The 11,520-nt window shown below is 52.6% G+C and overlaps 1 protein-coding gene across 1 annotated transcript; it reads right to left on the bottom strand.

Annotated features, from left to right (window-relative positions):
- Positions 1 to 5,889: 5,889 nt before the first annotated feature.
- On the bottom strand, positions 5,890 to 10,295 carry LHX1 (LIM homeobox 1). Its single transcript, XM_068210702.1, has 5 exons — positions 9,975 to 10,295; positions 8,437 to 8,663; positions 7,823 to 8,100; positions 6,996 to 7,161; positions 5,890 to 6,625 (listed from the first exon to the last, which is right to left on the bottom strand). Exons 1-5 carry the CDS (start codon positions 10,142 to 10,144, stop codon positions 6,246 to 6,248), a joined length of 1,221 nt encoding a protein of 406 aa, XP_068066803.1. The 5' UTR covers positions 10,145 to 10,295; the 3' UTR covers positions 5,890 to 6,245.
- Between the last annotated feature and the right edge of the window lie 1,225 nt (positions 10,296 to 11,520).

The raw sequence follows: 11,520 nt of genomic DNA, 5'->3' as shown, positions 1-11,520 counted from the left end.
GCGTGGAACAGGCTGGGCTGTAAAAACAGCTTCCAATTTCTCCCACTCAGCATCTCTCGCTGCCGTGTCCGTGGAGCTCATCAGCTTTTGGGAAATTGTCAGATGAGATGGAAGCTTTGGCAGGGAAGGGCTGTACCGTCCTCCTGTGTCTGTATAATTACAGGTTGCTAATATGGATCCATCTTTTAAAGCCATTCCTTCACCAGAACACAGGAATGGGCTGGGCTGGAAACGTGGAGCCTCTCGGGCACTGCCAGCGAGGGACCCACAGGGGCTGCAGGAACCCATCCCAGCGGCATTCCCAGCAGATCCACAGGAATTACCCGCCCCGGAGTCGCCTCTGCTGAATTTAATCGACTTACTTCATCAACAGCAAAATTTGACCCATATACAGAGGGCCTCGTGCTGGTCAAAAATAGCCACGAGCTGGGGCTGATCTTGCCAATGCTTGGGTGAGCAAATGTCCTTTTCCAAACTGACCTTTTTCATTTCAGTCATGCTAGTTCAGTTAAAATTTTCTTTTTAAACCAGTAACACAATTTATCCATGAAAAGGAGAGAAAAAAGAAGTGAAAAGAACTGGGGAGAAGCAGAAAAGAACACAAGCAAACCCCTTCCACTAAAACAAATTACATAAAATTTAGATTATGTACATAAAAAAACTCTCCTCATAAATATTTATTAGTATTTTTCTTCTGTGCTTTTATTTACTTGAGTACTTCTGCTATTCCTAACCCATCCCTCATTCAAAAAACACAATTGCTTTAAAGATTTTATCATCCCTTAATGGTTCCTACATTAAAAAATAGAAGGAACAGAGTGTGTCTGAAGAGATGCACAGCCCAAAGATCCTTACAGCAGATAAGAATTTTAAAGGCCACCTAAAGGTAATTAAAAAACTAGACAAAAACTGGTTTTAGAAGGAGCAAAATGTCTGCTTTTCAAGCAAACCACACGTGTGCTCTCGTGTGCACAGCCATGCCAGCACACAGAGAGGCACCAGGGAAGTGTGGGAGGCAGCCTCTCCCATGGGCTTCACTCCCAGAAATCCCCCACAGGCCCTGGGAATTCCTCTGACTCCAGCTCTGAGGCAGCCAGGGGAGATTTTCCAGCACAGGTTCTGTGCTGTGCCACAATTCTCACCTTGCCCAGGGACCCGGGACAGGCCCAGCCCTGCCCTGCAGACCTGGGCTGAGGATTTCCTCCCAAACCACCTGGGATCCCAGCAGCCTGAGCTGGGTCAGATTCCTCAGCAAGGGAGCTGGGAGTAAAACCAAGCAGCAAAATTGCCCCTAATTCTTAGATTTTCCAAACTGTGAGCAGTGCCCAAATGGCACCGAGGCAGAGCTGTCCCTGATTTGGTGACATCCTGGAGCAGAAGCTGTAAGAGAGCCCAGTCACGCCCGTGTCCCAGCAGTGTCACCAAGGGATGCTCCCACAACAAAACCACGAGCTGCCAACAAAAACGCCAACTGTGATCCCGTGTGCCAGCAGGAACAGACCTGCAGCACCCTAAAAACAGTCCAAGAACACCCCACAGCCATGGTTCCAGAAACGCCAGGAACATGGAATTAGGAATTTGGAGGCCACCTCACCACAAGGCCACATTTCCTCTCCAACTCCTGCATTTCAATTCTGCATTAATGAGTGAATAACTCTCACATCAAACTCTACTTTCCAAGCACAAGCCCATGTTCTGTAGCTAAACCACCACGAATACTATGAACAAATAAACAAATCCCAGGTTTATAATCAAAATATATTTTAATGGACCCACTAATTTCATTTATAACTTCATGGGTGTTTTGTTGGCATGAGGAATGCTAAGCACCCCAGTGCCATGGCAGAGACAAAGAAAAGACCTCCCAAAACCTGCTCCAGCATCACAATTCCTAGTTCCCAGCTCACCAGCATAGAAGGATTTGTATCAATTAGTTAAACTTAGTAGATGTGAATTTATCTATTAGGGGTAGGAACAGAAAGGGGGATTGCAAATGCTTCAATTTCATATTGTAAGAACATGCAAAGCTTAAAGACAACACAATTATTCAAGATAAAAATCCAGACTACAGCAAAAGGAACCATTCCTGAGAGGACACTGCAATATCTGCCACTTCCCATGATGGCAAAAGTATGTTAATCACCACTGATATTTTAAAATTGTATTTATTTATCAATTTGTATCCTGTACCCATCGCTCAGCACCTGGGTACAGACATTAAAGCATTACAAAACATTTGACTGCAAATCATCATTTAAGTACATCCTTACTCCTGGGATACAGATCTTCCCAAATCCCTTTCCATCCCCAAGCAAACAGATCCCAGCAGGGCCTGGGGAGGGAGGGGGTGGGCAGAGAGGAGCCTCGGTGGGGACAGTGCGGGACATCCGGGCCAAAAGCAGGGCTTTGGCTGCTGGCAACTCACGGCATTTTACAGACTTTGATCAACCTGCAAAACTCCCCTGACTCAGAGCAGCCCCACGCGGACAGTACTCACAGCGTGTGCCTGGAAGCCTTCTCCTGGGGCCTGGAGCAGCTCTGACAGTGGCTGTGCACAGACCTTCAGCCTGGCCCTGCCACGGCCGAGCATCCCTGGCCGTGCCAAGGCGGGTGAGCGGCCAGGCGGGGCAGGGGCAGCGTCACCGGCTGCCCTCAGCTGGGACACGGCCCCGAGGTCACCTCACGGCAGCAGGAGAGACCAAAAGAGAGCAGTTACTTCCCAAAGGGCTGGTGGGGAGGCCTTGCACGGACACAGAGCCCGGCAGTGCGGGATCCCAGGATTGCTCCAGGCCTTTCTCCCACAGCCCTGCATCCATCCACATATCCACCCATCCCTCCATCCATCCCTCCCTCCATCCATCCCTCCACCCATCCAGGGAGTGTCGCCGGAGTCAATGGAAACGCTCTTGTAAACAAGGACTTACAAGAGCCCAACGTGACAATGCTTTCAAAAGGAGTTTTGACTGTGCAATTGTTGCTGGATTAGGGGCTTCAGACACACCGAGCTCGCTCTGAGGAGCGCAGAATTCCAATCTCCACGGGCTGGGGCTCGGCCTCAGCCATGGGAACGGCTCCTGGGCTCCCCCAAACCCAGCAAAGCCCCAAGGAAGCGATGGGAGCGTCACAAAAAGACAAATTCTCCTTTTTACAAACTAAAGTGACCTAAACCAAACCTAACCCTGGCCCTAAACCGAGTCGTGTCGCTGCCTAAATGAACACACAACAAACTGTACAAGGACTGAGAGAGAGAGAAAGAGAGAAAGAAAGAAAGAAATCAAGCTCAAAATTTCCTACAAAACAAACCTGTTTGGTGAAGTCCTCATTTAAAATCATTGATTCAACAATAAAGCAGCAGCCCAGCCCAGCAGCACAAATATCAGCATTTATCTTTCCCTGATAAGTGTAAGTTTGGAATAAATAAATCACCCATTCCTCCACTTATATAAGTGCAAACCAGAGCAACAAAACATGGCAATAGCACAAAAGACAAACAAATGAGTTAGACACAGAGTCCAGGAGTTTAAGAAGTCTCCCCTGTATTTAATAAAGCATGAATTATTTTTTTAGAAACACTAACAGATCCCTTGCAGATAGCTTTTTTTATCTTTATATTGTTATTATATAAGACATTTTGTGTTTAAAGTGAACTATTGCTTCATCTAGGTGGCCCCTCTGCTGGGCATAGAAATTAGGTAGTGAACACAATCAAAAACCACCATTGAAAATTACAAACTATACAACTCAAAAAAAGCATTTGGAGTTGGTTCTTTTCCCACCCCCCCAGTCCAAAGAGAGAAATTATGGAATCACTGGGAATGGGGAAGTCTGGGGTTTAGCATAAAATTCTGTGTCTACATGAAATGAAAGAGAAGCCAGCCCAAGCCCCGGTGAGCCGAGAGGAAGGAGGAGATGCAATCCCAGCTCGTCCCTTTCCATTAACCCAGCAGGTGGAATGTTCAAACCAGAGACTCTGCAGAACCGAACCTGACTCTTTGTCCCTAACACAGCTCCAGGTCCTCTCAGAGTCAGCGGGACTTTTGCTTTTGAAGAACTGAATATTCATGATTCTGCCTCCGTTGATAATTAAAACGTAAAATCTGGCATTTCACAAGACTCCAGGATTTTTTTTGTTTCATTTTTCTCCGAGAGACTGAGGCTGTACGAGGGCAAAGCAAAATATTCTCCCCCACTGCCCTTTAGAGAACTTCAGAATGACCAAACGCCGCCAAGCATTGACTCTGCCTCAGCTCTAAGAAAAAAGGATTAAAATTACTTTCAGGACATTGAGGTTATTCTGTGTCCAAACCATCCAATTAGGAGAAAAAAAGTAAAATTACCTTCGGAGAATGAACTAAAACTGGATCAATTGCAAACCGTATCTCTGCAAGCATTTTACATTTACAACACCTTTTTGTTTATGCATAAAATCAGCATTTCAAATGTTCTCTCTCAGCATAGAGCACGAATAACTGAAGATATTGAATAATTTGATTACTTCTGAATTTTAAAATTTAAAATGCAGTGGAACAGGGTATTTGGGACTTAAACAAGTGAATCTGGAGATGGAAATAAAGGCTGGAGCTGCCTCTGGCCGCTGTCTGCATCGACACCAGGGCTTAGACTTCCACCAGAGGCAAAGAGCTGCCCAGGATTAGCAGCTGAGTGGATCATTCCTTCTCAGGGCTATTTCACTCAAGAGAATCAATTTCCAAAAATTGCTTAAAACATCAAATGAAACACAAGTTATCTAAACATCAGATTTTCTAATTTTATTAAAAACGCACAAATTTTATCCAACATGTTTTCTTTCATACAGTGAATGGTCTAATATGCACTGGAGGTCACACAAGCTTAGGTTCATTAGAACAATAAAAGACATATGAGAAATTTAATATATAAAGAAAAAAGTAGCAGCTGTTGACTGCATATTTGACCATAAAATTTAAATATTTTGGACTTTTATTTTAAAGACACAAAAATAAAACCTGTGTGGGTCTATATAAGTCATATTAACAATTCCATGAATGTTCAACAGGACTAAAAATTAGCAAAGATGTCTGTTTGTCTTTTTTTTTTTCTTTTTAACCTTGTAACACTTTTTAAACACCTTCTCGGGTTGCTGGTGCAAAGCACCTTACAGTATTTGTGCTATATATTTACTTTATTTGGCAACTGTCTGGGTTTTGTGGGTTTTATTTTTCTTTGCCTTCTGTAAACAACACCTTTTACAAACTAGCACAGTGAACCACAAGCCCTGCAATCTGTTAGAACATCTACAGAAAAGAAAACGAACTATTTTGGTTGGCTGCTCAAAATCTTTTGCTTTTGAACAAGAGGTTTTTCTAAAACAGGATTTATTAGTAAAACATTGAGCTCCTGAATTTAACATTAGACGTAAACAGTTGACTGTTTTTAGTTCAATAGAGTCTTTTTGTTTAGCTTTTCTCTCTCTGTGAAGGTAGAATACTTTTTTGTTTGTTTGTTTGCTTTTTCAAGTCATTTTCGTTAGAGGTCTGGGTGGTGACCTTTGCTATGATGAGGAGGTTTTGTACGTGTAGCTTTGTGAAGGTAGAAGAGTTGGTGCTGAGGGCTTAACATTTAGTATTTGCTATTTTTGGAAAAAAAAAAAAAAAACAAAACCAAACAAAAAACAAACCAAAATAACCGAAACAAAACTGAAAAGAAAAAAAAGGAAAAAGGAAAAGTTGTCCCACCTGATCGTCAGCAGGCTGAAATGGCTGAAGCTAAAAAGAGTTTCTTGTTGTCGAACTTTCTGAGAGACAAAAATGAACAAACAGATTCATAATGCCAGAACCATCCTTAACCAGGAACGCTATAGAGAGTTCTTGAAGCTTTTTTCCCCTTTTCTTTGACCTCTCCTTCATTCAATTATTTTTAATTTTTTTTTTTAAACGAGAAGTTTCTAAGGATTGTGGCTCTTAGGATGACATCCAACAGGGTAATCAAACTTACGCCATCCTACGGAATGGCAGCACTTTTACTGTACAGCTTCCCCAGTTTCTTTGTCAATGGTACAAAAAAGTCCCCTTGCTTGTTTGATACAACCATAACATGGAGATTGTCCTGGTCTAGAGCAAAGCTTGCCTTGGAGCGATTGGATTCAGTTCGTTCCCAAGGTAAAATTGTCTTAGGGCGGGAGAGATGTTATATGAATTCATTTCTGTACACCATAACAATAAGCAGACTAGATGATCATCACTTACTTAGACCCAGTTTGTTTAAAGCTACCACACAGCTGCTTCATTCATCTCTGGAGGGTGGGACAAGTGATTGCCGTAGTTAGCACCACCGTTGACGGATATCGATGAAAATGGGGGGCTGGGGCCAAAAACTTCTGCGGACATGGAGTGCAAGGAGCCGGGCAGGTTGGGTTCGGGGCTGGGCGAGTCTCCCGGCGGGTGCGACATGATGTCAGTGAAGCGCTGAGCCTCACTCGAGGGGTGATGTCCGGGCAGGGGGTGGTCCATGGCCCCCAGCGGGGTCCCTGACGGCCCCGAGGAGGGCACGAACGGGAGATCCACGGGGGTCTGCGCTTGAGACGAAGGCGGTCCTTGCGGGAAGAAATCGTAATTGCTTCCAGGGCCGTAATACTCGCTCTGATAATCTGGCGGACAAAGAGAGACAGAGGGAAGGTAACAGGCGGGCAGGTACCCGAGTGGGGACGGCACGGGCGCGCTCCCAGGGCGGCGCGGCTGGGGGGACTCGTGGTGTCACCCACGAGCCCGAGGGGAGACGTGTGACCGGGCTGGCCGGGCTCCGGCAGCCCCGGGACCCCCTTCCCGCAGAGCCGCGGGGACACCGACACAAAGCGGCGCTCCCGAAAACACCGGGGGAACAACGGGAGAACGCCGTGATCCCGCCGGCAGCGCGGCGACGGCCGCCCCCGGGTGCGGGGAGTCCCGCGATGGGCGGCGGGGAACCGGGAGGAACGGCCCCGGGGACGGAGAGAGGCAGCGCGGGGGAGCGGTACCCACCTCCGTAGAAGGAGAAGGGCCCGTTGGGGATGAGCTCGCCGGGCTCCAGCCGGTCCACGAGCGGCCGCATCCTGCGCGGGCTGCGGAAGAACGCGTGTCGCCGGGCGCCCAGCGCGCTCAGCTGCTTCATCCGCCGCTCCTTGGAGCGCCGGTTCTGGAACCACACCTGGCAGGGCGGCGGGAGAGGCGCCGGTCACGGGAGCCGCGGGTCCCGCTCCCGGGAGGCCGAGAGGGGCCGAGCTCCCCTCTTCCTTTCCATCCCCATCCCGGGGCCGCGCTTTTCCCCTTTCCCGGTTCACCGGTGCCCGGTGCTCACCGAGCCGCGCTCCAGGCGCGGCCGAACCCACGCGTGACGGTGGCCCTGCTCCCCACCGACTGTAGGTCAAAAATGATTGAGTTAATTCTTATTACCCTGACAAGATTACTGCTAATTACCCTCACACTGAGCCTCTCCAATCTAACCTCGTCTTTAATGGTCCTTTAACCCCCCATTACCCCAGCGCTGCGGGTTTATAAACCTTTTAATAATTCCAGCGCGTTGTCATTCTTATTTACCCATTAACCCCTCACATTTCTGGTTATTAATCTCGATACTGTTTGCAGCTTCTTTAGGACTTTTGCGAATAAACCCGCGGCTCTGTCCCTGCTGACCGGCCGAGGCAGCAGAAGCGGGAAGCACCGGGAAGCTGCCGGGACGCCTCGGTAATAACGATTTCAAAGGCTGGCGGGGCTTCCCCGGGCCCCGCAGTGCGGAGAGTGCCGGGCTCCGGCCCCTCCTCGCCCCCGCATCCCCCGGAGCCGTGCCCGGTGCCCGGAGGCGGCAGTACCTGGATGACCCGCATGTTGAGGCCGGTCTCCTGTGCCAGCTGCTCCCTGATGTGCCGGGTGGGTTTTGGGGTGGCCGCGAAGGCGGCTTTCAGAGTCTCTAGCTGTTTGGCTTTGATAGTGGTGCGGGGTCCCCGCCGCTTGGCCCCCAGGTTCTGGTCGTCGTTTTCGTTGCTCCCCGTCTCCTTGTCGGACACGTTGGCGCTTTCCGAGTCCTTGGCGTCGTCCTGGGAGGGGTCTTGAGAGTCGGGGGACAGGCTGGGGTCACTGCCGGTGGTGGCTGGGGAGAACAAACCCAGGTCATGCTCAGCCGAGGGAAAATACCGACCGCGAGGGACGGGCTGCGGTAGGACCGGGGAAGAGGAGAAAGAAGGGAGACGAAAAAGGGAAGAAGAAAAAAAAAAGGGAGACAAGAAGGAGAGGAAAAAAAAGGGATAGGAGAATGAAGGAGAAGGGAGAGGAGGAAGAGAAGGGAGAAGAGAGAAAGGAGGGAGAGCAGAAAGGAGAAGACAGGAGAAAGAAGAGAAGAAGGAGGAAGGAGAGGAGCGTCCCATCCCAAGGAGCAGCCGGTGCTGAGCGCATCCCTGCCCTCATCGCCCCGGCCGCGCTCCCTCACCTGAATGCAGGCTGTTTTCTTTGGCAGTATTGCTGTTATTTAGGTAATCTTCTTTGCAGACAAACTTGTTCTCATCTATAATGTAGAGCTCCTCGCCGGTGGAGAGTTGCTTGTTACACATCATACACGTAAAACAGTTCAAGTGGAACACTTTGCTCCGCGCCCTGCGGACCAGGTCGCTGGGGGAGATGCCCTGGGCACAGCCCGCGCACTTGGTCCCGAAACACCTGCGGGGAGAGGCCGGGCAGCGGTCAGCAGCGCCCGCCGAGCGCGGGCCCCGAGCCGCGGCCTCTACACACCCTGCTCGGCCACGGAAAACGGGATTAAATCAAATACAGCATCCTTGCAGAGCGCTCTCTCTTCCCGATATTATAGCTTTTAAAAATAAAAATCAAACCCGGCCTGGGCATGGCTCGGGATCGCCGAACGCCGGGGCTGCGCTGCCCGGGTGTCCCCGCGCCCCGACACCCGCATTAAGGACGCTCTGACAAGCAGCTCGCAGAAATTCTACGCGTTCTGTATGTCGGTACCGGCCTCGGTCGCGCTCCGGCTGGAGGAGCCGCCGGTGCGGGCAAGGCCGGCGCGGGGAGCCGGGGGTCGGCGGGACCGGACCCGCTCCGGGGCCGGAGGCCTCCCGTGCCCCGCTCAGCCCCGCAGAGCTCTGGGAAGTGGGACCGGAGCAGTGCCGGGCCCGTTCCCTGGGAGAAGCGGTGGAGCTCGGAGCAGTGCCCGTCCCCGTGCCCGGGGAGAAGCGGTGGCGGGGCTCGGGGCCGCGCTCCGCCGGGCCGGGCCAGGCCGGGCGTTGTGCCGGTGTACGGCGGGGGCTCCGCAGCCTCCCCGGCCCCGAGTCGGTCCTTGCCCTTATCGCCGGTGTGCGGCGGCGGGACCGGCGGGGCAGCGGTACCGGCGGCCGCTCCGAGCCCGGGACTGATGCCGGTGCCGCAGCGGGCCGGGACGCGCGGGGTGAGCAGCGGCGAGCGAGCGTCGGTCACCGCTCCCCTCTCCATCCATCCATCCATCCATCCATCCATCCATCCATCCATCCATCCACCGGCGAAGGGTCGCTGCCCTCGGGCCGGCCTAGCTCCGGTGCAAGGGATGCGCTGGGCCCGCGGAGCGCCCGCACCGTGCCTTCCCCGCCGGGCGACACCGGGATCAACGCGGCGCTCACGGCCGCGGAGAGCCCCGGAGGGGTCACCCCCGCTCCGCTGCACCGGGCCCGGGACGGTGCCCGTGGCCCGGCCCGCCCCGCCGGTCGATAGTTTGGAGGGAACTTTGGGCAACTCGAGCTCGGCCGGGGGACGCGGAGAGCGGCGGCAGCAACGGGCCCGGCCCCGGGCCCGACCCCCGCCTGTCCCCCCTCCCCCGAGAGCACCGGGAGAAACAGCCGCGATTTGAGATGTCCGCGTGTCACGGGGAGGGAAGAGGCGCTTGTGGGTCCCGCTGACAACGGAGGAAACAACAAAAATAAAGGGAAAAAATGGAGGTGAGAAACGAATGGAGAGGAGCGGCGGGGGCAGGCGGAGGCCGGTACTCACCGAAAGAAGTCGTTTTTGCAGTAAAGCTTGCCTTCTCGCGAAAAGCATTTCTCTGTCAAATTGCATTTACATTCACAGCACTGAACACACTTCACATGCCAAGCCCTGTCCAGTACATTCAACAAAAACCGGTCCAAGATCGGCCTTTTGCAGCCTGCACAGTGAACCATTGTCTTTGGTTAGTTCTGAGGGAGGCAGCGGTTTCCCAGGTATCAAGGAAAAAAAAATAAAAACAACAATTTTTTTTTTTTTTTTTTTTTTAGAAAGACGACAACACCGGCGAAGGTTTGGTTTGTGGTTTTTTTTTTTTTTTTCTTTCTTTTTTTTCTTGTTTTTGTGTATGTATCTTTTAAAAGCCTTGGAGAAGTGAAGAAGGATAAAAAGAAAGGGAGGAAGAAGAAAAATCTTCTTTCGAGTGTCCTAGGAGGGGTACACAGGAGAATCCCCCACTGCCCAGCGCTTCGACAGAGCCGCAGGATCCCGGCCGCTACCAACCACACGGGTAATAATAATAATAATAGTAATAATAATAGTAACAATAAAACAATAACGGCTATAAAGATCGGCGCTCAGAAAAATAAAAATTAAAAAAATTAAAAATAAAACCGCCAAAAAGCGAGCGTGATGAGTTTTTCTAAGGTCTGAGGTAGAGCAGTCAGGAGTCAAAGTGCTTTTTCCAATGAGAAATCAAAGCAGGAAAAAATATAATAACAACAACAACAATAATAATAATAATAATAAATAACGAGCCGGGACATGGAGAGGCGGTGGCGGTCAGACGGGCTGTGGCTGCTGCCGCGGCGACATCGCCCTGCGCGTCCTGACGCGGGGATGGGGACACGCGGGGACGGGGACACGCTCCGCCGCTCCTCGCTCCGCTGCTCGCGCTCGCTCGCTCGCTCTCTCTCTCTCTTCTCGTTCACTCTCCCTCGACGTCTCGGCGGCACCGTCGCGCCCGGCTCTGTCTGTCTGTCCGTCCGTCCGTCCGTCCTACCTACCCCCGCGCATCGCTACCCGCGGCGGCCGCCCGTGTCCCCGGCGTGGCATGGCCCGGCGGTGGCGGAGCGCAGGGCCCGGGGCGGGCGGGCCGGGCCGGGCGGAGGGCGCGGGGCAGAGGGGCGGCCCCGCCGTCCGGCCGCGCAGGGGCTCTGCATGATCCCGGCGCCGCCGCCGCCGCAGCCTTATGCACCGCGCGCCCACGTCACCGCCCGCCGCGGCCAATCCGCGCCGCCGCCGCCGCCCCCCCGCGCCCGCCGCGCCGCCGCCGGACGGGGCGTCCGCGCCCCTTTATAGAGCCGCCGGGGCGCCGCCGCCGCCTCCGCCCGCCGGCCCGCCGAGCGACCGACCGACACACCGGTAGACACACCGACACACCGACAGACACACCGAGCGATCGCCCCGCCGACGGCCGGCCCGGCCCCCCGAGCGCGATGCAGCGGTAGGTGTGAGGGAGCACGGACGTGGGCACGGTGCGCACGAGGAGACGCGGCCGCTCGGTGGGGTCTGGCACCCCCGCGGGGTCACGGATCCGTTCGAGCGACCCGGT

Source organism: Anomalospiza imberbis, chromosome 20 (assembly GCF_031753505.1).
Source record: "Anomalospiza imberbis isolate Cuckoo-Finch-1a 21T00152 chromosome 20, ASM3175350v1, whole genome shotgun sequence".
Lineage (NCBI taxonomy): Eukaryota > Metazoa > Chordata > Aves > Passeriformes > Viduidae > Anomalospiza > Anomalospiza imberbis.
This window is presented reverse-complemented; position numbering and strand designations above follow the sequence as displayed.

Coding starts and splice junctions, on each gene's coding strand:
- LHX1 (XM_068210702.1), bottom strand. CDS start 10,144: ATGGTTCACTGTGCAGGCTGCAAAAGGCCGATCTTGGACCGGTTTTTG. Junction 8,664..9,974: donor TGCAAAAACGACTTCTTTCG/GTGAGTACCGGC, acceptor CTCTCCCCGCAG/GTGTTTCGGGACCAAGTGCG. Junction 7,162..7,822: donor TCAACATGCGGGTCATCCAG/GTACTGCCGCCT, acceptor CCGCCCTGCCAG/GTGTGGTTCCAGAACCGGCG.